We start from the raw sequence: 27,550 nt of genomic DNA, 5'->3' as shown, positions 1-27,550 counted from the left end.
TTGTTAATTACATGGTACTGATTGGTTCTGCACATATATTGTTCTATGCTGTTGTGGCCTCTTCTGATTGTTCACAGATGGCTCCCTCACCTCAGAAGAAGAAATCTACTGCAAAGAAGGCTGACAAAAGATTAAAGATGGATTCTAAACTATTTAGGTCAGTTCACCACTTTGAGAGATACAAGGATAACTTCTTGAATGCAGGAATCATTCAAGAAAGATTTGTAGATTTGGAGGACTTAAGACAAACCTTTATTCCCAGCTGTTTTGAAGGAAGAGGATGGGAAAAGCTTCTGAGTGGTTTCCCTGTTGTGTGTGAACCCCTAATTAGGGAATTTTACTCAAATGCTGTGATAAAGGAGAATGAATTAAGTTGCTGGGTGAGAGGTAAAGAATTCGTTTTGGATGCTCATGTCATAGATGATGCATTAGGGCTTGAAGGATTAGATGATGAAGAATTTATCAATTACAAGGATAGGAGTGTTTCTATTGAAACAGTTCAACAAAGGATAGGTGGGCAGAGAGAAGGGAAATGTTTGAATACCACTGCCTTTCCAGTAGACATGAGGTGCCTCACAATAATCATGATGTTTAACCTCTATCCCATTAAGAAATTGACTACAATCAATTGTGCTAGAGCAGTTTTTCTGATGGATCTCAAAGAAAAGAATTTCATAGACATAAGTTCCCACATTTATGACACCATTGTGGATGAGACTAGAACAACCTCTAGGCCTAAATTGATCTTTCCCAGTTTGCTAATGAGGATTTTTAGAAGGAAGGGTGTTCCAATCCCTCAAGACATCAGTCCCATGTCCACACCCTCTGCAATTAACAAGCTTACCTGCAAAAGGATAAGTGTTAGGCTTCCAGGAGAAGAAGATGTAGGTGATGAAGGAGAGGCTGTCCCAATGGAGACTGAAGCAGAGGCAGCAGGGCATGCATCAACCTCAACACCTAGGAGGAGTGGCAAAAGACACAGAGCTTCAACTTCTGCAGATACACCTCCAGATGCTTTCCAACTCATTCTGGAAAGACTTGATGGAATCAGGGCAGTCCAAACTAAGCACTCTGACAGGATGAGAGCCATGCAAGACCAGATTGATGTCTTGGCTGCTAAACTTGACAGCTTCACAACTCAGCATGACCAGTGACCCTTTGGCCATTCCGGTCAAAAACGGGGAGAAATATCATTGATGATGAAAAGCAGAAAAGCAAATCTTAAGGGGGAGTATTGTGTTGAGGGGGAGTAATGTGTTGAGGGGGAGTTGTCATAGTTATCAAATTCAGAAACTCTGTTTTTATATGCTTATGTTTTTGGGTATTTTGTGTATAGTTGTTCCTAACTCATAACTTATACTCTTGGTTTAAACTTTAATATATTTTGATGATGTTATTCAGAATGCTTTTGGTTTGTACCCATGTGCTTTTGTAAGCTTTTAGGGTTAATGTTATATGCATAGTTTGTAGGCTTTATGGTATGTACCTTGCTTAGTGCAGCCTTTATGCTATGTTGAAATCAGTACTTTAATCTAAATGTTCTGCATTTTGGTTTATGTACTGTCACTCTTGTGCCCTTGTAGGATTGTTCCTAGATGCATATGCCTTGTGTGCTATGCATTGGTTGAGTGTTGAGCATACAAGTGTCTTGCCTTGTGCTTGTTAACTTGTATGTCCTTGTGTTCATTCCAAGTGTGAATGAGCACTGTGATCACTACCTTGTGGTGTTCACTTGGTTGATCAAGCCATGATTTGTTTATTAACTCCATCTTTGCTTGATCACATATTGCCTATTTCATATGCATTTATAATTTTTTGCTTACAATGATCATGGTGTATTGTTGTGTTTCAGGAGTATTATGTTCATATGATTCAAGTGCTTCACAGCTTCTAGAGTTAGGTGTGAGTGAGTTTTGTTCAACTGTTCCCAACTCACATGTTAAGTCTAGAGTCTGTTTTAGGGTTTTGTCACGGAATAGCCAAAGGGGGAGATTGTAAGGTTGAATTTATTCAACCATCTAATTGGCTTTATTCCGTGCCAAATTTGCTTGTAATTCAGCATTTAGTAGCCCTGTATTTAGGTGGGTTTGTTGTAAGGGTAGTGAGTGAGATAGAGTGAAGTTTGCTCATGAGTGTGCAAGAAAACAGAGACTCACGGCTGGGACTCGCGGGTGGACTCGCGGCTGCAAGCCGCCAGAAGCAGCACACGTGCCAAGCATGCTGGAAGATGAACAGTCATGCTAGCTGGAGCACTACAGGACAAAACAGGACAACTGGCCATACGGTTAACTCGCGACTGGATCTCGCGACTTGGTCAAGCCGCGAGGTCAAGCCGCGAGCCACCCCTGTTTTGTAAAATCTGACGTTTCACATTCCTCTCCCACTCCAGTATAAATACCCCTTTAACCCACGATTGAAAGAGAGCTTCCAGAGAGAATTTTGAGAGAGAAACCCTAAAGAAAAACCAGATTGCTTCACCCACAATCTCTACCTTAGAGTCTCTTCAAATTCCTCAACTCTCTTCCTCTCCATTGTCAAATCCTTGAGAGGCATTATACCAAACCTGGTTCTCACCATCATCTTCACTGTGAGACAGTTGTTTGGATTTCTGGGAAGCAGTTAGGAATGAGCCAATCTTCATTGGTTGATGCTACGGTCTAGTAGCGAAATCCGGAAAGCTAGAAAAGAAAAAGGTTCGGCGCAACCTCGTTGGAGCAAGAAGCTTGGAGGGCTTAGGTGCACTGGGTAGATTAGGCTTGGAGGGTCTATTGCTGTCCTTGTATCCCAACTGTATTTTCTAGTGGATTGATTACCGCTTGGAGGGCGGCGGAGAGGTTTTTCGCCGAGGACTTCAGTTTTCTCTTCGATAACACATCGCGTGTTGTCTTTGTGTTTGCATCTTCCTTCCTCTCTATCTTTGCCTTTTTATTTATCTGCTGTGGATTTTATTTTGTTATGGCTTAGATAGTTTATAACTAATTTCATATTATAGCATGTGTTAAGTTTCCGCACACTAGTTGTTTGACATATTGCTTGAATTGGTTAAGTTGTTTTTTGGGGGTCTAAACGTTCAAAGGTGTTTTGTACACGTTTTTGAACTTTCAAAAGTGGATCCAAAGCAAGGTTAGCAGCAGAGTTTCTCAACAAATGCACAATAACTAAAGCATCTAATTCAACAATAAGGTTCTCAATTCCTAAAGAGGAGGCAAAATTCAATCTATCACGAAGTGTCCAAAGCTCCGCAACACAGCTAGTAGTGAACCCCACACCCCTCGCAAAACCCCCTAACCATTCTCCCTCACAGTTACGAAGATGGCCGCCACATCCAACTTTGCCAGGATTTCCCATTGCCGACCCATCAGTGTTAAGGGTAATCCACCCTACGGGAGGCCTTTTCCAAGCCATTTGAATGACAGCTTTACTGGGGTTTGATTTACTACCTAGACCAATAGAAAAAAATTTTGCCCCTTTCTTCACACAAGTACCAATCAGGTTTGGCTCCACCACACCTAATCTAAAAATAAAAGCATTTCTTTGCAGCCATAAATGCCAAATTCCCATAGGAAAAAGAACCTCCCAAGGTATTCCCAAGTGATTGGAGGAAAAAGAATTAACAGCATTGACTTTAAGTCAATCAAGAAGAGGTAAAGAAAAGGAATTGAGAAGAGGATGGGGAACACAAGCTTTTTCCAAAATAACTTGGCATATTTACAATCACGTAGCACATGGATGATGGATTCAGAACACTCCATAAATAATGGGCAGTAACTGTCAAGAGTGAAACCTCTTGAACCTAAGACTTCAAATGTGGTAATGCTATTATGGCTGACCAACCAAAAGAAGAAGATAATTCTAGGATTCGACTTGATTTTTCAGACCCAAGAGATTGGAGAAGAACAAATGTTCATGGGATTTAACCCTTTAGCCATAACATATGCAGCATTAAGAGAGAAGGAGCCGTTATTAGAAAAAGCCCAAGTTGAGGAATCTTGAATTATTCGTAAAAGGAGTGGCAGAAATGGCTTGAATGATGATATCTGGAAGTTGAAATGAAAGGATAGCCATCCCATTTTCTTTGACATCCCAAACAGAGCGAGCTTCCTCTTGGAGAGACAAAGGTCCTTAAACTAGATTCCTAATAGGCCCCAAAGGATGACAAAAGCCTTTCCAAAAATTTACAGAACGTCCATTATAAATGGTCCATTTAAGGCCTTACATAAAAATTGGGTCTCCTTTCTTATATGCTACCCAAATAATTGAACCATTCTTTTTCCTGCCAACAAAAGAACCTGAAAGGTATTTCTTAATGAGAATTTTTGCCCATAGAGCTTCGGGGATATTAGCAATTCTCTAGCAAAGTTTGGCAAGCAAAGCTTCATTTCTAGCTCTCATTTGGAAAATACCAAGGCCACCATATTGTTTGGGGAGAGTGAGTATTCCCGTTAACAAGATGCACCTTTCTCTTATCTTGGGTAAAGCTCGAAAGGAAATCTCTATTAAGCTTATTAGTAACAGAACAAGTCTTAATAGGGAGAGCATGGCATTGCATATAGTAATCTGGTATAGGGTGGATGCAGATTTAATGAGCACAAGTCTACCTGTAGGGGATAATACTTTGGCCCTCCACTCGGCCAATTTGGACTGGACTTTGTCAATAACAAAGTTGAAAGCGTTACAATTACAACCATTATAAAAAATAGGAAACCCAAGATATCTCCCAATCTCATATGTGGCTTGAATTACCAACTTGTTACAAATAGAAATTTTAGTTTGGGCATCCACATTAGGGGATAAAACAATACGAGACTTGCCTTTGCTGAGTTTCTGGCTAGAAATTCCACAAAAACTATCAAGGACCCCCCAAAATAGCCTCACTGTTTCTGGTATTTACCTTAGCAAATAAAAGTAAGTCATTTGCAAAGAAAACATGAGAGAACCTTGGGCCACCTGAGAAGCCTTAACAACAGTCCATTCTCTACTTTCACAACTCTTGGTGATAAGAGAGCTCATGTATTTGATGCAAAGAAGAAAAATATAAGGAGATATAGGGTCTCCCTGTCTAATACCTCTTGAAGGAGAGAAAGCTTCTAGTTTACTACCATTAAACAAAAGGGAGGTAGAGGTTGTAGAAACGTAGCTAAGAATAAGCTCTGAGAAATTATTAGGAAAACCAAAATGATCTAGGACCATCCTAATGAAACTCCACTCTAATCTATCATAAACTTTCTCAAGGTTGATTTTAATCACCATAAATCCTTCCTTCCCTTTTCTCCTTTTCAGAGAATGGATGAGTTCTTGAGCTATGATGACATTGTCAGAACTTCTTTTTCCTACCATAAAGGCTGATTGAAGTGGGGAAACAAGAGCAGGAATAAGGTGTCTAAGTATATGAACAAGAATTTTAGACAAAATCTTGTAGATAGAGTTACAAAGACTAATAGGCCTAAAATGGCTAATAGAGGTCAGGCCATCCTGCTTAGGAATGAGAGTCACCAAGGTTTGATTAGGATGGGGGGGATTTTCCTATCAAGAAAAATTTGCTTGATTTCATACCTAACAAAATCACCAACATTCCCCTAGAACCTTTTGAAGAAGCTAGCATGAATACCACTAGGCCTTAGAGCTTTGAAGGGTTTCATGGCAAACAAGGCATTAGAGATTTCCAAATCAAAGAGAGGGAGACTTAGGGTTTCAACATCCACCTGAGTTATTTGGTCACACCACCCCGAGTTAATTTGATTGGATATACTACTAGAAGCCATCTCAATTTGGTATAAGGACTTAAACCCATTCAAAAACAAACTTTTAACTTCCTCCATGTCGTGGGTTAAGATACCATATTCATTTTCAATACAAGTGATCTTGTTAAAACTTCTTCTAATCAGTGTAGTCAAATGGAAAAAGGAAGTTTTTCTCTCCCCATGCACAATCCAATTAGACCTTGCCTTTATAGCCCATATATCCTCTTCCCATTGGAGAATTTGATTGAACTCATCTGAAAGTTGGGCTTGGAGCTTTAAAAGAAAAGGATTAAGATGGTTAGCAATAGTTCTTTGGATGCCCAAAATTCGAGCAAGAGTAAGTCTCTTATTAGCAAAGACATTACCAAAAATTTTCTTATTCCAAGCTTTAGCTTTTATAGTAAATTCATCAACTGCCACTGGGAGATTGAGATCCCTACCTTCCCAAGCTTCATTAACCACTTTGGGAAAATTATGGTGACTCATCCAAATGGGTTGGAAGCAAAAAGGTCTATTAGAGCTTAAAGGAGGAGGATGAGATAGATTCAAAAGAAGAGGACAATGTTCAAAGTTTACCTAAGCTAAGTGAGTAACATTAGCCTTTGAGAAAAGAGATTTCCAACTAGGATTAGCTCAGCATTTGTCCAACCTAAGTTGGATTAAGTCAACCAAGCCTCTCTTATTGGTCCAAGTATACTTTAGCCCAGAAAACATCAAATCAAGCATACCACAAAAATTCATACAATCCACATACGGCCTAATTCTTCTTTAGCTAATAGGATTACCCCCAAACTTCTCATGTTCATTCATTGCTTCGTTAAAATCTCCCATTAAGGCCCACGGGAGGTTATGTAGGCCCACAAGAAGTTTCAAATTATCCCATAAAACAAGTCTCTCACAAAGTCTAGGACTAGCATAAATAGAACTAAGAATCCAAGAAAAAGAATGAGAGCTTACGCGAATAAGGGCATGAATTTCCTGCTCGGTGGTGGATACCACTTCCACTTGAACCAGGTCAGACTGCCAAAGTAGCCAAATGCCTCCAACGAAGCCAATGGTATTAGAGCACACAGCTCCATCAAAAGGAAGAGAAGCCATAATACTTTTAGCTCTATTTCCACTTAAGCGAGTTTTCCGTAATAACCATGATAATAGGGTGATGCTAATTCACAAGGTCCAAAATAGTCTCTTTGAAGAAGGGCTTATATGCACCTCTGCAATTCCAAATAAGAATATTCATTATAGCAAAAGGATTGGTGGTGGAATCAAAACAAATAGGGGAAGATCTATCCCCTATATCCCTCAAGCTCCATGCTTGCCTCAACAGGGGCTTCATCCTTATCATCTTTGAAAACAGAGTTACCAAGTGTTTCCATACTCCCAGGTTCCCCTTTGTGCACTTGACCAAAATTGTATGCATGATCCTGGGAGCAAAGAACTAGAGGAGCTTCACCCAATGAATATTTCCCATCGTTGCACACTCCATTAGTCTCCGAAACAATATCTTTCTCTCTATGATCATGGGTTCGATCAGGTACGTTTCCAACTCACACAGAGAGAGTTCTAAAAGGGGCGGATTTGAATGCCTCACGAACAGCCTAAAGTTGTTTAGAGGAATGGGAGCGAGGGCTAGACAATCTATGACGAACTGTCACCATGGATTCGGAGTCAAGATCCATGCCTCGTCTGTTATCAAAAGGAAACCCAGTTGCCTGCTTTCCTCGGTTAAAGGAAAGATGTTCAACCAAGCCTCCATCAGATCCTTCTCGAACCACCCCATGATGTGAGTGGGGTCCCTACAAATCATTTTTATTGTGTCTTCCCCTATGGGGATGAGCTTGTTCTGATAAAAAATTGTCTAGTGCTCCTAAGGAGGGTTCATGGTTAGCTATGGAGGTGGTGTGAGGGGTGCGTAGGGCTTGGGTACTCTGAGAGGATGAAGGGTTTGGATAAGCAATATTATGATTAGATCCAGCTGAAAAATTGAAAGCTCTAAAGGGTAGGTTTGAAATTGTCTAGGAAGGATCACCAAACAATTAGGCAAGGATGCCTCTAGATTTGGCGCTTCTTCTCTTGGGACTCGAACTTTTCCCGTTGCCATTCTTTCTAGGGCTAGCTTTTTTATACTTATCAATAGGGATTGTGACTGTTTTGGGTGTGGGGCCCAAGATTTTTCTTTTCCCTTCTCTACGGCAAGGTTGGGCATCAAATGCAAGCTCACCAACTTTTTCTTTAGATGTGACATCTCCATTAGAGCTTTTCTCCAAAAGCAAACTAAGGGTCCCTTGATGTGCCTTTCCTTTCCTTCTACTCACCACCATCCACTCCCCATACGTCTTGTCTTTAGAAGTAGAGCTAAGGATAACTTCTGATGATTCTAGGGAAGGAGAAGCATTATCAAACATGACTTTATGAGAGTCCTAGGTAGGTTGTTCTCTAATCAGATAAGCACAAGACTCCTTACAGTGACCAATACATCCACAACCAAATCAAAGAGAGTTCAGACCTTCATATTGCACCATCTGGACCATTTTGCCAATTTGAATAGTATTAATCAAGGGTTTATCAAGGTTCACTTGAACACATAGTCTAGCGAAACGACCCCTAACATTGGAAGCTGTATGAGAATCAATATGTAAAATAGGACCTATTGCCTGGCCAATCTTCAAGAGGGCACTCAGCTCATAAAATTCGATGGGAAGCTCTAGAAGCCTTATCCAAACTGCCACCGATGAGAGAAAGGTAGTTGAGACTTTGAATTCCAGTTCCCATTGACGAATAGTAAGAAACTATTGGCCAATGAACCAAGGCCCACCCATCAAAACTTTGTCTAAATCTTGTGGACAGTCAAACTTGATCAAGAAATAATCATGGCCTAGATTAATGCAGTCTAGCTTACGAGAAGGATTCCATAAGCTGCAAATCCTAGAAGATAAAAATGAAAAACCAACATTTCTACCATAAGCTTTTACAATAATAGCAGACAACCATGGGGCTCTCATCCTTGCTTTATCTTCCCTAGAGAACAAAACAGATGCCCATCCTTCGTGAGCTAGCTCTTCATCAATATCAAACTCCTCTTCCTCTTGCATGATACCTTGAAGCCTAAAGGCCTGTTTAAATGCTCCAGGAATCGCTCCCATGAGCTTTTCCTTAGAGTTTCCCAGAAAAGGCCGACGTTGAGTGCTTCCCCAGCTGGGGTGTTGACATATCATGGTGATCTTTAAGTTTCTTCGTACTTCTAGCTAACATGTCTTCTTCCTCTCGAGAGCATTCCATTAAGCTAATAACAACCTACTCTTTTTACCATAACAGTAATGTGAACACAACTATCTTTTGATTCGAAGGTGTCAACAAATCTAATTGGTCCAGCAGGGTTTTACGTTAATATCGACACACCAGGCTAATAATAATAATAATAATAACAATAATTAATAATATTCATACCAATTGCTACTACTTCTAACCTATATTCCTATATTCCTATAGCTACTAGTTGGATATGTTCATGTTAATTAATGCACTTAAGTAGTGTCCGTATTCCATGCCTGTCTTTACCTATGAACATATACAAGCAGCAGAAGTAGAACATCCTCCATCCAAACTGTTAAACTGCTAACAAGTCTAGCAAGTATAGACATGCACTTTATTCTTGTTATGTAGAAATTTCATTGGAACCTATGATATGATATGTTGGTTTGGGCTTTCTTATGTCGAAGTTTTTGTGTGAACTTTTCTTTAAACTATATAAATACTAGTACAATAAATTCATCTAGAAAAAAAAGGATTAAAAAAAAATAGAGAAAAGAAATGTTGATTGGTGCCTTCATAGAATATAATATGATTCGCTTCATAGCTAGATTTGAGACTTGCCAACAATAAAAACAAAAATAAACAAAGTGCAATTCAAAATTTTAAATGTGGTATCATGTATGTCATTGGTCAAAATATCAATTTTGTTAAAGATATCGATTTTTTCACCCAAAAAAAAAAAAAAAATCACTCTCTCACCTATTTACCTCCCATTTGTATAATCCATCATGTACAAAAAAGAAAAGGTAAGTAGTATACAAAATTTTAAAATAAAATCTCCGATGCCTATATAATTCAATATACATGTATTGGTTTGATATCCTTCATATTTTCATTATGCAAAATTGGTCTCAGACTCGGACCTTGTCATCTTCATTTTACGGTGTGTTCCTTGAGTTCATCTCTTCTCTATATTAAACGTGCAACTTGACTGACAAATCAAAATTACTTCACCTTATGAAGTAGTTTTATGAATCACATCTCTAAATCCTGGATTGAGCTTAAAGATCCATGTGTTCTTATCATAGATTGGACTTTTATGATCATGTCCTCTCTCTACATATTTTAGACTTTATAAATCTATGACGCACATTTTTTTTGAGCTTTAGAATCTATAACTCTACATTTTGGGTTTTAGAATGTACATTACATCTACACTAGTTTGGACATTGGAATAAAAAGGTCACTCGAGCCAACAACTTTTACAAGCTATACAAGGACAACAAATTACTTGAAGCCTAGTCTAGAATTAAGTCAGACATAGCCAGTTTATTGATGATCCTTTTTAAATTTTTTTTTATTATATATAATTCAATAGCAATAATGGGGGAGGAGAGATTTTTTAATTCCTGAATGCTTCAATTGGAAACACTAAGGTCTAAGTGACATTAACTAGTTGAACTACAAGATTCTAGACACTTATTGATAGCTTGGGGATAACAAAAAGTGCAAAAAGCCTTTAGTTAAACAAGGAAGAGCATGTCGATTAACATTATGCAAGAAAATTTCATAAACAAATTTAACACCCATGGCAAATTAAGCTAACACCACTACTTGTGTCAATACTTAGTATCATATTTTTGTTCACAGCTAATCCCAAACTAGGAGAACCAAGGAAGGTTGTGATAGGTTGACAGCCAACATAAACGTTAGTGACTCTATTGTGAACGAATCCATTACAAATACTTGTTAGGACTCATATTTTTCAACATTTAAATCACGCAAAATAGTTTTCAAGTTCCACTACCAAACATGTCATTAATCTCCTGAAATATAGGCTGTCAGATCTACTTGATAAGCTTCCTAGGGAAGGGAACCCATTCCCAACATAATAGGGATTAGACTAGGGTATTTGTGTTAAAGATTTGTTTAATATTATCACGTATTACTATTTGGTTTGTTTAGTTTTGAATTTTTGTGTGTGTTATTAAATGTCAAACTTTGCATAGTTTTATATTTTAGGCTTTGTTTGGTTACAAACGAGGGAAGAGAAGAGAAAAGAAATGAATAATAGAAAGGAAATGAGAAAGAAAATAAAAGAAATCAAATATGTAGTCTATGTTTGTTAGGTTCTAAAGACTTAGGAACTTATGTATTTAGAACTCTAATGTATATTGTTGGCAAACCATGATCAAAACAAGATGTTTAGTCATGTTTAGACTTGCTCAAAGTTGTGTAATTTATGTAAAGTTGGATTTAAGTTGATGTAGAATCAAAAGTACATTTCGGCTTGGTTCGATCGATCAAAGCTTAGGCTCGATCAATCGAAATTCAGGCAGAATGCGTTTTTCTGCAGAATTCCAACTCAGCCCTAATTCATTTAAAACGTTTAGGGTTTTGTGTTTTTACCCTAGGTATATAAGGCAAATCCTAGCCACGTTTTAGTGTTACTCATATTGCTGTTTGTGTAAATCTTTTGTGAGATCTGTGAGGAACTTTCCTTTACACAAGCTTAGGATTATCAAGAGGAGATTCGTTCAAGAACTTGATGATCATTCAGTTGCTACCATAAGAACCTAAAGAAACACAAGCGGGTTTGCTTGTACTTGTTGAAGAATCCAAGAAAGAAGGAGTCTGTGGTCTAAAAGTTTGCACGTGGTCGTGTCAGTAGGTTTCTACTGGTGGGTAGCAATAGGATGTAGTGGTCTAAGTCCTATTAACTTCAATTCTTTTATAATGGATTCAAGTTTACCTTAAGAATAATTAGGTTAAATCCTCCCCAGGTTTTTACCGGTTTGGTTTCCTGGGTCAGCATATCATTGTGTTATTTATATTTCCACTGCTATGCATGATATGATTATTTGATTTTGATAACATAGATTTGGAATTTGGACTAAGTAATAACTTGGCTAATTACTTGGGTTAATCCAATTGTATTTTTAAAGGATCTAAAAACTATCAAGTGGTATAAGAGCAGGTTGCTCTCTTGTTGTTGATCTTTTGATCTCTAAGCTGATCCTTGACCCCTGTTGTCATGGATTTTTGGAAAATCTTTTTGCTTATGTATCAACTTGCTTACTTGTTGTCTTTGTCCCTTGTTGCTTTTGTTTAATCTTTCCTTGAGTTTCTTGGTCTTATCACATGTGATAATAATTATTTTCGTTATACTGCTCTAATTGCCTTAAAGACACGTGATTCTTGTCTTTGGTATTTGGATAGTGATTGTTCCAGGCATATGACAGGAAAAAAAAGATTATTCAAGACTCTTTTTGAAGGAAAGATTGGGACAGTCACTTTTGAAGATGGAAGCAAATTTGTAATCAGAGGCATTGGAATTGTGGACATTCCAGGGTTGCCAGTCTTTGAAGATGTTTGGTATGTTGATGGACTGAAAGCAAATTTACTCAGCATCAGTCAGATTTACGACAATGGACTGAATGTTCTCTTCACTAAGTATGAATGTGAAATACTTAATGAAAGAGGTGACTGTATGTGTGTTGGTGTAAGGACAGCTGACAACTATTATGGTTTAACACCAAGTATAAGCAACAAATGCTTTAGTGCAAAGATTGATCAAGTTGATTTGTGGCATCAATGGTTGGGGCATGCAAGTCATAAGCAATTAGAGAAGATTTCCAAATGTAATGCAGTTGTTGGTTTACCTAAATTTGAGAAGATAGATAAGTGCATATGTGGACCATGTCAAATAGGTAAACAAGTGAAATCCAAAAATCCGTCTGTAGTTAGTATTCAAACTTCAAGACCTCTAGAGTTGTTGCACATTGATCTTATGGGTCCTACCAGAGTTCAGAGTTTAGGTGGAAAGAAATATATTCTAGTGATTGTGGATGACTTTACTAGATATACTTGGGTTGTACTTTTGAAAGATAAAGCTGAAGCACCTGAAAAGATGATACATCTATGCAAGAAATTGCAGGTTGAGAAAGATAATGTGATAGCCAGAATCAGAAGTAATCATGGAAGAGAATTTGAGAATACTAAGCTGGCTACCTTCTACAATGATCAAGGCACACATCAAGAGTTCTCTTCACCCAAGACACCTTAACAGAATGGAATAGTGGAACGGAAGAATAGGATTGTTCAAGAGATGGCTCATGTCATGCTACACAATAAAAAGTTGCCCAAATCCTTCTGGGAAAAAGCAGTTAACACTGCTTGCCATACACTCAATTGGTTGTATTTCAGACCTAATTCCAAGAAGACTCCTTATGAACTCTGGAGAGGAAAGAAGCCTGCTATTAAGTATTTCAAGATATTTCGTAGTGATTGTTACATTCTACGTGATAGAGAGAACTTAGAAAAATTTGATACAGAGAGTAACAAGGGATATTTTCTAGGATACTCCTCTACTAGTAGAACATATAAAGTGTACAATCTACGAACCAAAGAAGTCATGAAATCTTCAAATGTTGTGATCAGTGATGAAATATGCTCAAAAGATACTGTTCCAATTCAAGGTAAGCCTATGGAGGTTGATAACTCACTTCCTGTTGATTATGCTGGGAAGCATAGTGATGAAGAATTGATGATGCTAAATGATGCAGTTTCTGTGCCATCAAGTCTGGAACCATCCACACCGGTTCATGAGACTCAACAAGCACAACATAAGTTCAATCCTTCATCAGAAAAAAAAGGTACCTCCACATCTCTATTCAAAGGTCCTTCCTCTAGAGTGAGGCTAAATCATCCTTCCACAAACATATTGGAAAGTTTGAATGATAACATGAGATTAAGATCAAAAGCCATAAGTGTAATTACACACTCATGTTATTTGTCCCAATTTGAACCGAAGAAGGTAGATGAAGCACTTCAAGATGTTGATTTGGTAAATTCTATACATGAAAAACTTCATCAATTTGTTTGGGATGATGTGTGGGAATTAGTTCCTAGATCAAAGGGTGTAAATATGATTGGAACTAAATGGATCTTTAAGAACAAGTCAGATGAACATGGCACTATTATCAGAAATAAATCAAAACTTGTTGCTCAAGGTTACACACAAGTGGAAGGGATTGACTTTGATGAGACCTTTGCACCGGTAGCAAGATTGGAATCCATTAGGATACTTTTGGCTATAGCTAGTCATCTGAATTTCAAGCTATATCAAATGGATGTCAAAAGTGCTTTCTTGAATGGAATGTTGCAAGAAGAGGTATATGTTGAACAACCGAAGGGTTTTGTTGATCCTCACAGACTGGATGATGTGTATAAGTTGAAAAGAGCCCTGTATGGTTTGAAACAAGCTCCACGAGCTTGGTATGATAGATTGACTACATATCTCACTGAGCATGGATTCAAAAGGGGATCTGTAGACACTACTGTCTTCATAAGAAAGGATAAGAATAGTTTTGTTGTAGCTCAAATTTATGTTGATGATATTATTTTTTGTGCTACTAATGACTCTCTTGCTCATTCTTTTGCAGATAAAATGAAGGCTATGTTCGAAATGAATATGATTGGTGAACTAACTTATTTCGTGGGATTACAGGTGAAACAAATGGACTTAGGAATCTACATCAACTAAGCAAAGTACACAAAAAATCTAGTCAACAGATTTGGACTAGACAATGCTGCATTATATAGAAGTATGATTGGATGCCTTTTGTATTTGACTGCTAGTCGACCTGATATTGCCTTTAGTGTTGGTGTTTGTTTTAGATTTCAATCCAATTCTAAAGTTTTACATTTGAATGCTGTAAAAAGAATCATTAAATATGTTGGTGGAACTTGTGATTATGGATTATTTTATAATTAAGAGTCTAATCTGTCTCTTGCTAGTTTTTCTGATTCTGATTGGGCTGGTAACGTTGATGATAGAAAAAACACCATCGGTGACTGTTTTTATGTAGGAGTCAATCTTGTTGCTTGGATGAGTAAAAAGCAAAATTATGTGTCTTTGTCTACTGTAAAGGCAAAATATATTGCTATAGGAAGTTGTTGCTCACAGCTTCTTTGGATGAAAAAGGTTTTAATTGATTATGAGTTATCCCAAGATACCATGGTTGTTTATTGTGATAACTCTAGTGCTATTGATATATCTAAGAACCCTGCTCAACATTCTAAGACTAAACACATAGAGATTAGATATCATTTAATTAGGGATCTTGTTGAAAGAAAGATTGTGTATCTTGAGTATATCCCTACTGAACGACAGAATGCTGACATCTTCACCAAACCCCTTGATAGAAGTAAGTTTGAGACATTTCGTCAAGTAATTGGTGTGATTCTGTGTCCTTGATCTGTCTTGGCTTTCATGGTCCTTGTGCTTCATTGCAATTCTTTGTTACCATTGTTCTTTGGTTTTTGTTTTCTTTGCTTCTTGGATTTGCATTACATAACATTCATGCATTTCATTCTAGGTTGTTTTTTGTTTACTTTTTTCAAATAAAAAAAATAAAAAATAAAAAATAAAAAAGGAAGAAAAAGAAAGCAAGTTGTGTTTTGTACTATTTTCTTGGTTTGTGAAAACAAGGTTGGTCAATTTATTTTCACATAACATATCTTTTGTACTTTGTTTAGCTTTGATGAGTTTACTTATTGCACTTTACTAGTTGAAACTTTGTAGTGCATGTTGTGTGGGAAAGAGGTTTATGGTTTTGATCACTTTGTCTTGATTTTGAAGTCACATGTCTTTGACTATCGGACTTGAACCTTTAGAGAATGGCACAAATAACTATCTCACCACTGTTCAATAGCCAATCATGAACACCTTAGTGTATATCGTAAGATTTTGTCCTTGAAAAAGTGTAGCACATGCACAAAAAGATCATAAAGTGTAGCCTCGATTTAAATGCTAAAATTTGTGTGTACATTATCCCGGCTATTTTAATAAGTTTCTGAATAATTAAAATTTGTGTGTACTATATAAGGCAAAAAAAAAAAAAAAAAAACATACATGATTGCAAGCTTATGATCTAGGAGATATGAGAGTTATATGATGTAACTCTAGATTTTGTGTTTAATTGTTATACACATATCACCTCACATGTATCTCAAGATTTTGCTAGTTGCACATACTATACAAGTTACTATTTGCTAAACACTGTACATGTTATTGTGTGTGTCAATGGTTTGACCAACCAAGTTTGCAAATACTTTGAATTTTTATGCAAAATAGATTTGATGCTTGAGAATTTATGGAGAACGTTTGATGATCTTAATTTTGGGAAAACTGGGTTTAAAATAGTTGTTTTTGAAATACATTTCATCATATATTCATGCATTTTGTTCATCAATTTCAATGCTTTGAGGTGTTTCTAAAATGTGTCTTTGTTATTTTCAAAAATTGTGTTTTTTCACAAAAATTTTGTGAGCCTCTGTCTGCTTTGGTTAATGCAATCTATTTTTCGATCAATCGAAATTGTTTTAAAATTTTTAAAAGAAGCCTCTGTCTGTTTCGATCAATCAAAAATCGTGAATCAAGTTTTTTAAAAACAGAGTTTGACTTGTTCAAACTTACTTTTCAAAAAGTTTTTCAAACTTTTCTCTCTCTGAATTGGACAAGGCTCACCAACAAATTTTTTGTCGTTTTCCTCCAAAATTTTTGCAAGGTTTTCCTCTCTCTAAGCCGGTAAGTCCTTTATGCCTCCTTTTGCATTTTATTTCATGGTTTCATGCATTTCATTGGGTATTTTCGAAACTTTTCAAATTGGGATTTTTGATGATTCTAGCCATTTTTTTTTTTTAAATTGATCATTGGGTTTTGATCCTATAATGTTATAATCATGATCTATGATGTTTAATTTGATCAATTTGGTGTTTTGTAAGAAATTGAAAATTCTAGGGCTTGTATTTATCCGAATTTGGGGATTTTGTTCAAATTGGTTTCAATTGATGAAATTGGCTTGTCAAATTGATGTAATTGATCATTAATTTATGTATTCAATCTTGTGTGATGATCAATTGGTCAATTTGTTACAAATTGAATAAGTGGTTTTTCAAAATTTTGGGGTTTTTGTTAGAAACTCTATGCTCAAGCCAATTTTGTGAACATGAACTTAATTTAAACTTAATTTCACTGAATTAGGGCATGCATCATGATATTTAAATTGTTCATGCATCATATAGATTTTTGTTCTGTTTTTTTGTGCTAACTTGCAATCTGCCTTTGGTTTTTGTTCTTTTCTTCTGCTTTGTATCTTTGTCTTTATCCTAGCACCATGCCTAGGAGGACTAGAGCCTATAGGACCCCTTCCACTTCCTCTGAGTCTCCCCTTAGGAGTAAGTTGTTCAGGAATGACAAAAGCAGAGAGGTCTATGAGAAATTGAACTGTAAGAGAAAGATTTGGGTTGAGCATTCTGTTGTGTTAGATGAGGTTGATCCTGCCATTAGGGCAAACCTTGAGAGTAGAGGTTGGTTGCCTTTGTTAGAGGTATATCATCCACCCCCGACCGCCCTAATTAGAGAGTTCTTCTCGAATCTCTCTTGCCACGTCTATGATTCCAACACCTTGGTTAGGAGTTGGATACGAGGTGTTGAGTTCACCATTACTCCTCGAATAGTGGCTGAAGCTATTGGGGTTCCGGTCGTTAGGGAGCTTGTCTATCCTTATAAGGAGTCTCCATCCCTAGATGACATTATGTCTTACATCACTGGGTCTTCTATCCAGTGGGGTTCTGATCCTTGGATCACGTCTGCTAATTAAGCTTACTGAGACTGCCTATCTTTTCTTTAGGATAGTATGTCATTCTTTGTGGCCTATTTCTCATCTCCACCCCATCCCTCTTGAGCGACATGTGTTTTTGTATGCCTTTGTTTCCGGTGCGCCTATCAGCTTTCCTCATCTGTTTCTTCGTTCTTTGAACGAAGTTCATAGGAGTTCTGCTGTAGCTTATGCTCTTATCCATCCTATTTTCATTCATAGGATTTTGTTGTTTCTCGGTTTAACTGATTTCCCTGCCGGTGAGCCTGTTCATGTCATAGCTCCCATAGGTGTCACCTTCGTTAGGTAGAGGGCTGCTCATTTGAGAGTTGGCTCTACGCGTCCTAAAGGTGAGTCATCTGGTGCTATTCCCCCTCCTCTCTCTTCTACAGGTGCTGATACGGCTGAGGTGTCTAGTGTTGCTGTTGTTGATGCTGATGTTCCTCTATCGACTACTTCAGATGATTCAGACATTCAACGTACGTTGGATCATGTCTTGACCGTTCAGGCGGCTCATGGATAGATTTTGGTGGACGTGCTCGATGAGATCCGTGCTTTGTAACATAAATATAATACCTAACTTTGTAACAAAAAAATTAATTCCTACTTTCATTCTGAAACTTTGTAACATAAATATAATACCACCAAGTAATTTAAGTTTATTCTTCAACTTGTGTAAAAGGCCTTTGTCCGCAATTACTTAAATTAAAATTCAGTATTATCTTTTGGGCAGGTGTTATGTGATGTGTAACATCTTCTTTGTATATAATCGAGTTTCTGAGTTCATACCAAAAAAAAAAAAAAAATCGAGTTTCTGAGTCCTAAATCTTTCATTTGAGACTTTTTCTTCCGTAATTAGTTTAGAAGCCTTAGAAAATTCTTTTGTTAATTAAGTAATTAAAATAAATTAGATTTTAGATGATCAATCATACACTTAAAAAAACCAATAGATAGTGTCTACTCTTAGATTAAAAATTAAATAAATAAAGAGGCTCACTTGCACATAAATCATCCTAGTGTCGCCAATACACATACGTCACTCTCTTAACATACAGAAAAAGTTGGGGTAGGCAAGTGGGTCCCAAAAATCTGGTGTCCACAGACTCTACATAGAGTACCCCACTAGACCCAATGATGAGATACTACAACTCTCACAAATTTGGGTTAGCAATAAATTGTCTTAGTTAAATTTCGACCAAAATTCTGTAATGTACCCAGTCGGCTCGTGCGAGTCTTTGGCATCAACTGTGGGAGGGTGTCCTAGGAAATACACTTTTGGTGCTTTTCGTTCTGCTGAGAATAATATTCGTAAAATCTTAATTTCCTTGGATGAGAATCACGGGTCCCGATTGAGATATGTGATAAGATGTCAATATTAAGAAAAATTAGAATCTTTACGAGAATATATAATGCAAACGTGACCTTTTGTTCTTCTATGTAAGATAGAAAACGATTCGATCAACTCATTGAGATAGTAGTACCAGGAAGCATAACTGCATGTCAATATACTCATAAGCAACAGAGCAAACTACATACACTAAAACGGGTAGAGTACACAACATGAACATAGCTCACTGCTACTAGTAACTGTTCCACGTATAGAACAGTGACTGACATGAAAGATAACATAAGTTGTAGCTCTTATTTTCTAAACATTTAGCTATGCATTCAGTTGGCAGTTGGTGGTTTGTGTGGTGGCTTCTCTCCTTTACCCTTTGGTGGCTTGTGTTCTGGGAATGGTTTTCTCTCTCCAGCTTCAAGTGGGGTTGGTGGCTTGTGCTTTGGTGGCGGCTTCTCTCCTTTACCCTTTGGTGGCTTGTGTTCTGGGAATGGTTTTCTCTCTCCGTCTTCAACTGGGGTTGGTGGCTTATGTTTTGGTGGTGGCTTTGCTCCCTTGGGAGGAGGTTTGCCATCAATGGAAGAAGACTCCAATAGAAGGTGTCCAGGGTGATGATCATGTGGTGGTGGCTTCTCTCCCCTACCCTTTGGAGGTTCATTACCTCGGCTTGGTGGTTTGTGTTCTGGGAATGGCTTTTCTTCCCTATCGAGTGGAGTTGGTGGCTTGTGTTTTGGGGGTGGCTTTTCTCCCTTAGGAGGTTTGCGCTCATATTTGGGAGACTCATGGTGATCAGCCATTGAGGCAGTGCTTAGAAGCACCACTCCAAGGAGCAACACTAGAAAGTATTTGCTGGTAGTCATCTTTGGTCTCTGGATGGTTCAAAACAGCAATACTTCTTGGCCTTTTATAAGGGATATTAGAGCCTATTTCGTCAGATCATACGTCATTAAGCATGTAAAACATACCCTACCATAGACACGTACTGTTCAAAATGGATATCTTTTCTTCTTGAATGTGCAATTATTCATGTCAGGGGAGGGGGTCCAGTTGGGTCCTACTGAGTTCAAAAGTTTGACAATGTGCAATGCATGTTACTTTGTTCCTGGTGAAGGCTAGTAACATAAACGAATTTATCTCTTTGCTTTCCATGCTGATGCAGCGATCTCTTTTGCATGCAATCCTTGAATCTTTTAAGTTTAAGCTCAGTTACGTACCCAATTTTCCTACTTTGATTTTTTATATCCTATCCTATACATGGATATCATTCCCACCGAAAGGAAAAACATCTATATATTGGTCCGTAATACGTATGTGGTCCACATAAACACCTTAGCGCAAAGTAGTAAAAAAAACAGTCGAATCCATGATATATAAAAATTTAGGAAAAAGGGTTGGTGTTGTCAAGTGTCTCATACCTCAACTAGTATTTTGTGTAATGTTCCGGAAATATTTAGGATATATTTTGTTGGAAGGATGAAAAAATAGGAAGATAAAAAAATGAAGAAATAATGAAAAAGTAGGAAAATATAAAAAATTTTAATTTTTCTCATTTGTATTTGTTTAGGAGAGAGGAAAAGTAAAGGGATGGAAAATTGTGTATAGATAGAAACTTTATTAAAGTAAAAAATAAATTAATTAATTAACCCAAAATTGTTTTCTAAAAAAAAAAAGAAGAAGAAGAAAGCTAACACATCCATAAATCAAAGAAAAAAAAAAGCCAACGCATTAAAGGTGAAGTCCAACATGAGGGGTATTTTTTGAGCTTCTCCCTCCCACTTTTCTCCCCACTATAAGGAGAAAACTTTTTAAAGGACCCAAAAAGAAAACATCTAGACCCCACTATTTATTTTCCTTCCTCTTTACCCAACCAAGCACACTCCAAAAAAAAATTTTCTTTCTATTTTCTCTGCAAAAAATTCCATCCACTTTATTTCATCTCCAAACAAACATACCCTGAATGATCAAATCTCTTCTCTCATAATTATTAAATAATAATAATTAATAATTAAAAAAAGTTAGCGGTTGGTCCCATGGGCCACATGCCCAGCGAAGCTTTTATGAATTTTTTAGTTCTATTATTAATCATCATTTTTTATCACATGGCAATACGGCATTGAAGTCCCACATCGTGCGTTGATTAGATATTTAAATACATCCCATTAAAAAAAAAAAAAAAAAAAGATATTTAAATACATGTTGGCACGATAAATACAGTTTGAGCTACATTCCAATAACACTACAAAAGTGCAGAGTAGGGTTTCTCGAATTTTTACGTAGTCTATTTAGATACTGTTCATTATTGAAAATTGAAAACTAAAAACACTATAACAAAATAATTTTTAAATGTATGTATAGTACTATGAAATCTATTTTTAATAAAAATTTTGCTGAAAAAATAGGTTTATGGATCCTGTAAACAGTGCATGGGACCCATTGACAGACGCTGAACACAACTGAAAATCATTTCAGCTGCATCCAAACGTTCACTTAGCCTTCGTTTGGATAGTGTTGAAACTGTGTTTGCCTTTCTTTTCTTTTTTTTTTTTTTTTTTTGAGAATAGCGTTTCATGTTTTCAGATGTGGCTACAGTGCTTTTTCAGCAAAATTATGCTTTTCCAATGGGTCCTATGTACTATTCAGGGACCCGCAAGTACTTTATTAAAAAAAAACTTTAAAACTGGGTCCCATAGTACTATTCACACATTTAAAAATTATTTTACTACAATTACTACAGTGTTTTCAATTTTCAATTTTCAATAAAATAAGCAGTATCTAAACACACTATTAACACAACAACTTTATTACTAGAAATCAAACCAGCGGTGGTTAGAAGAGGGATGAAAACAAGTCATGTGACTGACTGAACTCTATAATGCATAACTATTTTAATTGAATATATAGTACTGGCCACCATCAGCTGGCTCAGTGAAGTCTACGAAAACCTTTAATAATCTGACAGAAATCAAACTTATACAAAAGATAATGTAGTGTCCGTTTGGTTTGAGAGTTTTCCAGCGTTTTCTTGAAGCTGCGTTTTATCAAGCTGGGACCCACGCCAAGCTGAAGTGAGGAAACGCAGGGCAGCAAACGCAAGTTTCACTTTTACGCACCGTTTCATTTATTCCCAAACGCGTATCACTGTTCATGGACCGTTTTACTGCTGTACGCACCGTTTCACTAAGCTGTACGCATTTCACTAGCAAGACCTGAAACAAAAAAGACTTCCTGCGCGTCCTGTTCATGGCTTTGGGAGTGTGCTAAAACGGTGCGCTCATTGCAGACCAGGCTTGGAGTATCAGATCAAAACGGTGCGCAATTAATCCAAACGGCTATTTCCATTCTCAACTACCGGTGGCAGAATGCAGTCAATCCCCTTCAATGCTCTGTCCGAAGCCTCTTCAATGTCTTTCACCCACCCACCAACCACAAAGCTATCAAAACTCTTCACACCAGTTTTTGTTTGCAAACCCAGTACGCAGAACCAAAAAAAAAGCTCACCTCTGTTCAACAAACGCTCGAGCTCAGCTTCTCTTCGCTTGGGTCATCGTTGCCGCTGCTGTGGAACAATTCATTCACGGGTAAGTTGTTTTCCATTAAGCTTCATCAAAGTGTGGTTTTTTGTGTTTAACCGTTTCTGTGTGGTTTTTTGTATTCAATAAATCTCTGTTGTGTGGTTCTCTGTTGTGTGGTTCTCTGTGGGTTTATTAATCCTTCGTTTATGTCCATTGTTTCTGTTACTACCTCTGTTGAATCTGGAACTACCTCTGTTGAATTTGGAAATATGGGAGTCTACTTTATATTTTTCAGCTGAGCATGCCTAACTTGTAAAATGCACCCGAAGTGTTTGTGTAAATGCCTCAATTAGTAAAGACCGAAGTTTAACAGAAATAGTTGAGCAGATTCAATCTGTGGAGGGTGGTAGTAAGCTTTATCAAAGTGTGGTTTTTTGAGTTTAACCGTTTATGTGTGTTCTTTGTATTCAATAATGTTTGTGTGTGGTTCTCTATTCTGTGGTTTTTGTATTCAATGTCTATGTGGGTTTATTAATCCTTCGTTTAAACCATCGCTTCTGTTACTACCTCTGTGGAATTTGGATACATGTGAGTTTAGTTTATCCTTATCATGTGGGCATGCCTAATTGATTGTAAAATGTGCCCGAACTGTTTGTTTAAATGTCTCAATTAGTATAGACGGAAGTTGTAGGGAAAATGGTTAAGCAGAAGAAATCTGTTGAGGGTGGTAGTAATGATGAAAGAGCTGACTGGAAAGACCTTCTGGAACTAGAAGCTTTTTGTCGGTTCTGTGCTGTTCAAGTCATGGAGGGCCAGAGGAATGCCACTGGATTTTTGTCCAAAGTTGGGGTTAATGAAGTGATTCGGCAGTTGGGTGAGATGGGAAAAGTGGTGACTTCTTTGCAAATAAAAAACAAATGGGATCATCTAAGAAAAAGGTGGAAGATTTATAACAAGTGTTTGGATAAGGAGACTGGGTTGGGATATGATCCTGCAACTGGGAGGTTTGATGCAACGGATGAGTGGTGGAACCGAAAAATTGCGGTTAGTTTTGATGAATACATAATTGTGAAACATTGTACTGTCTAAAATTATATTCTTGTATTCTAACTACTTCTTGTTCACATGTAGGCATGTCCCGATGCAAAAACGTTTAAAACGAAGGGTTTGCCGAATCGTGACCTCATGAACATCATGTTTGGAGGCACAGTTGCAACGGGGAAAAAGTCATTTTGTACAAGTGGTCCAATACCAACGGAAACCACCGAAGGGTCTGGGGACTCCGATGATAACGTAGAATTTATTGACCCCCAATGTGAACCCGTTGTGAATGTTGACGCAATGGAGGTTGAAGGTCCATCATCGTCGAGGGCAGGACCGGCAGTGAATAAGGGGAAAGGCTTGGCAACCAGTGTCCACATCTTCAAACCAATTTCCAAGAAACCAAAAAAGAAGCGTTCAACTGCGCAAGAGATGTCTGACTCTTTGAAGAGCATCTCAAATGTCATTGTTGAAAGATCTAGTCTAAGTGCCCGTACACCATCTGCTCCTACAGCAACTGCTCAGGTTAAAGCAATCCTGGATATGGTGTTGAGTCTTCCCGGGGTGTACTTGGGTCATTACCTTTATATGTTCAGCACCATCTATTTCATGGAAAAAGAGTCGGCTAGGCATATGTTTGAAGCTATACCAAACAAGGAGCTCCAGCTGAAGTGGCTAGAAAAAGAGTACCAAAGGCACCCTGATTATCATTTTGAGTGAAGGAACAATGGATTGGCTTGATAGGGTTGTGTAAGCTTGGTGTAATAATCAAACTTGAAGTGTTCTACTTGTTGCACTATTATGTTTCTTTTCTTTTTTTTTTCTTTTTTTTTGGTAGAAACTAATGCTTGTTATGGGTGTGTATGTAAGACAATGCTCATCATTCCTATATGTTTGAGCTATATTTATATATGTTTGTCCAATGCTTCTTTTTATCTGACTTTTTTGTATTTTTTATGGTTATGCACTGTTATGATGGTTGTTTATCTAATTTTGTAATATTTTTTTTAGTTTATGGGTTTTTCTTTCTTAACCAAACTGGAGTATTATGTTATGTAATTTGTATTATTTTTAAAAAAAAATGTTTCAGTTTTGTAATGGTGGGATTGAGTATGGTGAATCGTTGATGATGTTGTGAATGCTCATAGAGAGGAGATTGATGATCTTTATGTGAAGGATGGGATCATTGTTGCTGTGAAGTGCTGCATTAAGGTACTATCTTCCTATTGTTTTAAATTGTTGTAGTTTGTACATAAGAATCATATCTGATGGCTTAAGTTTTGTTAACTGGACACCTCAATTTCGTTAATTGCTGTGAAGTAATATACACGTATTATCACATTATTATTGTTGTGTATATATTACACATTAATATATATATATATATATCAGTTATTAATTATTAATGTTACATGTATATATTTCAGTTATACAAAGTGTATATATTTCAGTATATATATTTCAGTGTATATATATACGTGTATATATATACATTTTGTAGAGTGTATATATTACACATTAATATATATATATATATATATACACGTAATATATGTAATATATCAGTTATTACATGTAATATATATAGATATATATCAGTTATTACATGTAATATATATAGATATATATCAGTTATATATACACGTAATATATATATATATATATATATATATATCAGTTATATATACACGTAATATATACACGTAATATATATATATAAGTTATATATACACGTAATATATACAAGTAATATATACACGTAAGTTAATATTTTTGGTACATTTGTTTTGTCATGTAAGTTAATATTTTTTTTTCCCCCTTGAATTCCTTTTCTCTGAAAATTGAAAATATCTCCATCACCCACCACCAAACCCAAATAAAACCCACTAAATCAAGAAACGTGTTCAAGGCACCAATTCCGTTTTTGGTACTATCTTCCTCATTTTTTTTTTTTTTTTTTTTTTGTTATTGCTTATACTATTTTGTAATTATTATTTTCTCTTGGTTGTGTAGCATTAGATATCATCCGTATTTGAAGGCTTTGAATTTTTAAGCTCGATATCTTTTAGATCATTGTGCAATAGTTATAAAGCAGTCTCAAGGTATACAAAAGGATGGATTTGCTAAGAGACTCATCTGATTCCCAGCACCAGTGAGTTTCTATACTTTCCCCTCTAGATGTGAATCTACAATTTTGATATCGCACTGGATGAAATCGTGAAAGCATATACTTAGGATTGTTAATTTATTGGTATGACCATAGTTTGAGCCTATAACTAATAAAGGTAACTTAAAATTTAACAACTTGTTTTTACCCTACATATTATAGTATCACGTGAATAAATGTACATGCAATAAAAGTCGGTAACATATGCAGGGACGCAGACTTCGACCTGAGTGATGACATTGTCCTCGCAGCATATCTAGCTGGGTGTGCATGTCTAGCTTACGTGGATACCTACATGACCAAAGTACCATTGCATACTAATATACAAACAGGCTTCGAATGGGTACAGTATATTTTAACTGGACATGATAAGAAATGTCAAAGAAATTTTAGAATGTCAAGCTATGTGTTTAGACAATTGTGTAATACACTGCGTCAGTATGGATATTACGGTACCAGAAATGTTTGCTTGGAAGAGTCTCTGGCAATGACATTGATGGTACTTGGTCATGCTGGGGGTAACAGAATGGTACAGGAAAGATTTCAGCGCTCCGGTGAGACAGTGCATCGACACGTGAAGACAGTAGTTACATTGTTAGCCACCGTTATGGCACCAGACATTATCCAGCCTACTGATCGTACATTTCGAGATGTGCCAGAACATATTCAACATTCACATCGATATTGGCCACATTTCAAGGTACCTTCTAAAAGAATTTGGTATCTTAAGTTGATTTAAGTTAAATTATATTTATGGTCATACTACGTATTTTATTTCACGTGGTATTTTTGTGGCATATGGTTAGGATTGCATTGGTGCAATTGATGGGGTCCATGTCCCCGTCGTCGTTGGTGAGAATGAGCAGCTCCCATACTATAGCAGGAAGGGGACCACCACAACAAATTGCATGTGCGCATGTGACTTTGACATGAAGTTCACATTTGCATGCGTTGGATGGGAAGGGTCAGCGCATGACACGAGGATTTTTTCAAGCTGCCTCAATGATGACAGTAACAACTTTCCAAAAGCTCCACTTGGTTTGTAAATGTGCAGTTTAATTACAGTATTAAATTATGTATTAATATATTATTAATGTTAATAAACGTGTTTATTTGCAGGAAAGTATTATCTGGTTGATTCAGGATACCCTATGAGAAGAGGGTTCCTTGCACCATATAAAGGGGAGAGGTACCACATTGGAGAATTTCGACCTTCTGAAGTGTTGCATCGTCCAGAGGAGAGATTTAATTATCTCCATTCATCACTCCGTTCGGTCATAGAACGAACTTTTGGAGTTTGGAAGAATAAATGGGAAATTTTGAGACATATGCCACCCTTTAAGATGCGCACTCAAAACTTGATCATTGTTGCTACAATGGTTCTTCACAATTTCGTTAGAGCACATGAGATAAACAATGACGATTCATGTTCCAGATCTATAGGGGGCATATCATTTGGTAATGAGAGAGGTTATTATGATGTCGTGGCAGAAGCAGTCTCAGTCTTGGATGAACCTGAGATGAAACAGGTTCGTATGGATATCACAGCATCGATATGTGCGGACGATGACTGATTTTTGTGGGAACCATAACTGATGGTTCACAAACTTTGTCATGAGTTTGTTTTGTTGGGAAGCATAAGGATCAAGTGTTCAATCTGTATCTTAGCAACTTTCAGGAAACTTGATAGTTTATCCAAATTCACACAAAAAGTGTTTTGTTGTTGGCATCGACTATGTATTTTTCTCAAGTAGAAATAAGACCAATTATCACTTTCGTACTACAGTGCTCGCATTGTACTCTTTCTGATACGTTAGTGTGAAAAGATGAAGTTC

The 27,550-nt window shown here is 37.0% G+C and overlaps 2 protein-coding genes across 6 annotated transcripts; one reads left to right on the top strand and one right to left on the bottom strand.

The window, feature by feature from the left end:
* Positions 1-19,134: 19,134 nt before the first annotated feature.
* LOC126688659 (early nodulin-75-like) lies at positions 19,135-19,895 on the bottom strand. The gene has a single exon (XM_050383434.1). The coding sequence runs from the start codon at positions 19,853-19,855 to the stop codon at positions 19,325-19,327; it is 531 nt and encodes a 176-aa protein (XP_050239391.1). The 5' UTR covers positions 19,856-19,895; the 3' UTR covers positions 19,135-19,324.
* A 2,088-nt stretch (positions 19,896-21,983) lies between these two features.
* LOC126688656 (L10-interacting MYB domain-containing protein-like) lies at positions 21,984-27,453 on the top strand. Of its 5 annotated transcripts, none has more exons than XM_050383430.1 (6): positions 21,984-22,573; positions 24,639-24,760; positions 25,562-25,700; positions 25,926-26,415; positions 26,522-26,726; positions 26,835-27,453. In XM_050383430.1, the coding sequence occupies exons 3-6, from the start codon at positions 25,663-25,665 to the stop codon at positions 27,287-27,289; spliced, it is 1,188 nt and encodes a 395-aa protein (XP_050239387.1). In that variant the 5' UTR covers positions 21,984-22,573; positions 24,639-24,760; positions 25,562-25,662; the 3' UTR covers positions 27,290-27,453. The 5 variants fall into 5 exon arrangements, with proteins under 5 accessions (XP_050239387.1, XP_050239386.1, XP_050239388.1 ...); XM_050383429.1 differs by having other exon boundaries at positions 26,522-26,753; XM_050383431.1 differs by lacking the exons at positions 24,639-24,760; positions 25,562-25,700; positions 25,926-26,415; positions 26,522-26,726; positions 26,835-27,453 and adding exons at positions 23,199-23,551; positions 23,639-24,483.
* Positions 27,454-27,550: the final 97 nt, after the last annotated feature.

Source organism: Quercus robur, chromosome 6 (genome assembly GCF_932294415.1).
Source record: "Quercus robur chromosome 6, dhQueRobu3.1, whole genome shotgun sequence".
In the NCBI taxonomy this organism is placed as follows: Eukaryota; Viridiplantae; Streptophyta; class Magnoliopsida; order Fagales; family Fagaceae; genus Quercus; species Quercus robur.
Note: the sequence above shows the minus strand (reverse complement) of the source record. Positions and strands in the feature narration are given on the sequence as shown.

Coding starts and splice junctions, on each gene's coding strand:
- LOC126688659 (XM_050383434.1), bottom strand. CDS start 19,855: ATGACTACCAGCAAATACTTTCTAGTGTTGCTCCTTGGAGTGGTGCTT.
- LOC126688656 (XM_050383429.1), top strand. CDS start 25,663: ATGGATTTGCTAAGAGACTCATCTGATTCCCAGCACCA. Junction 25,701..25,925: donor TCATCTGATTCCCAGCACCA/GTGAGTTTCTAT, acceptor TAACATATGCAG/GGACGCAGACTTCGACCTGA. Junction 26,416..26,521: donor GATATTGGCCACATTTCAAG/GTACCTTCTAAA, acceptor GCATATGGTTAG/GATTGCATTGGTGCAATTGA.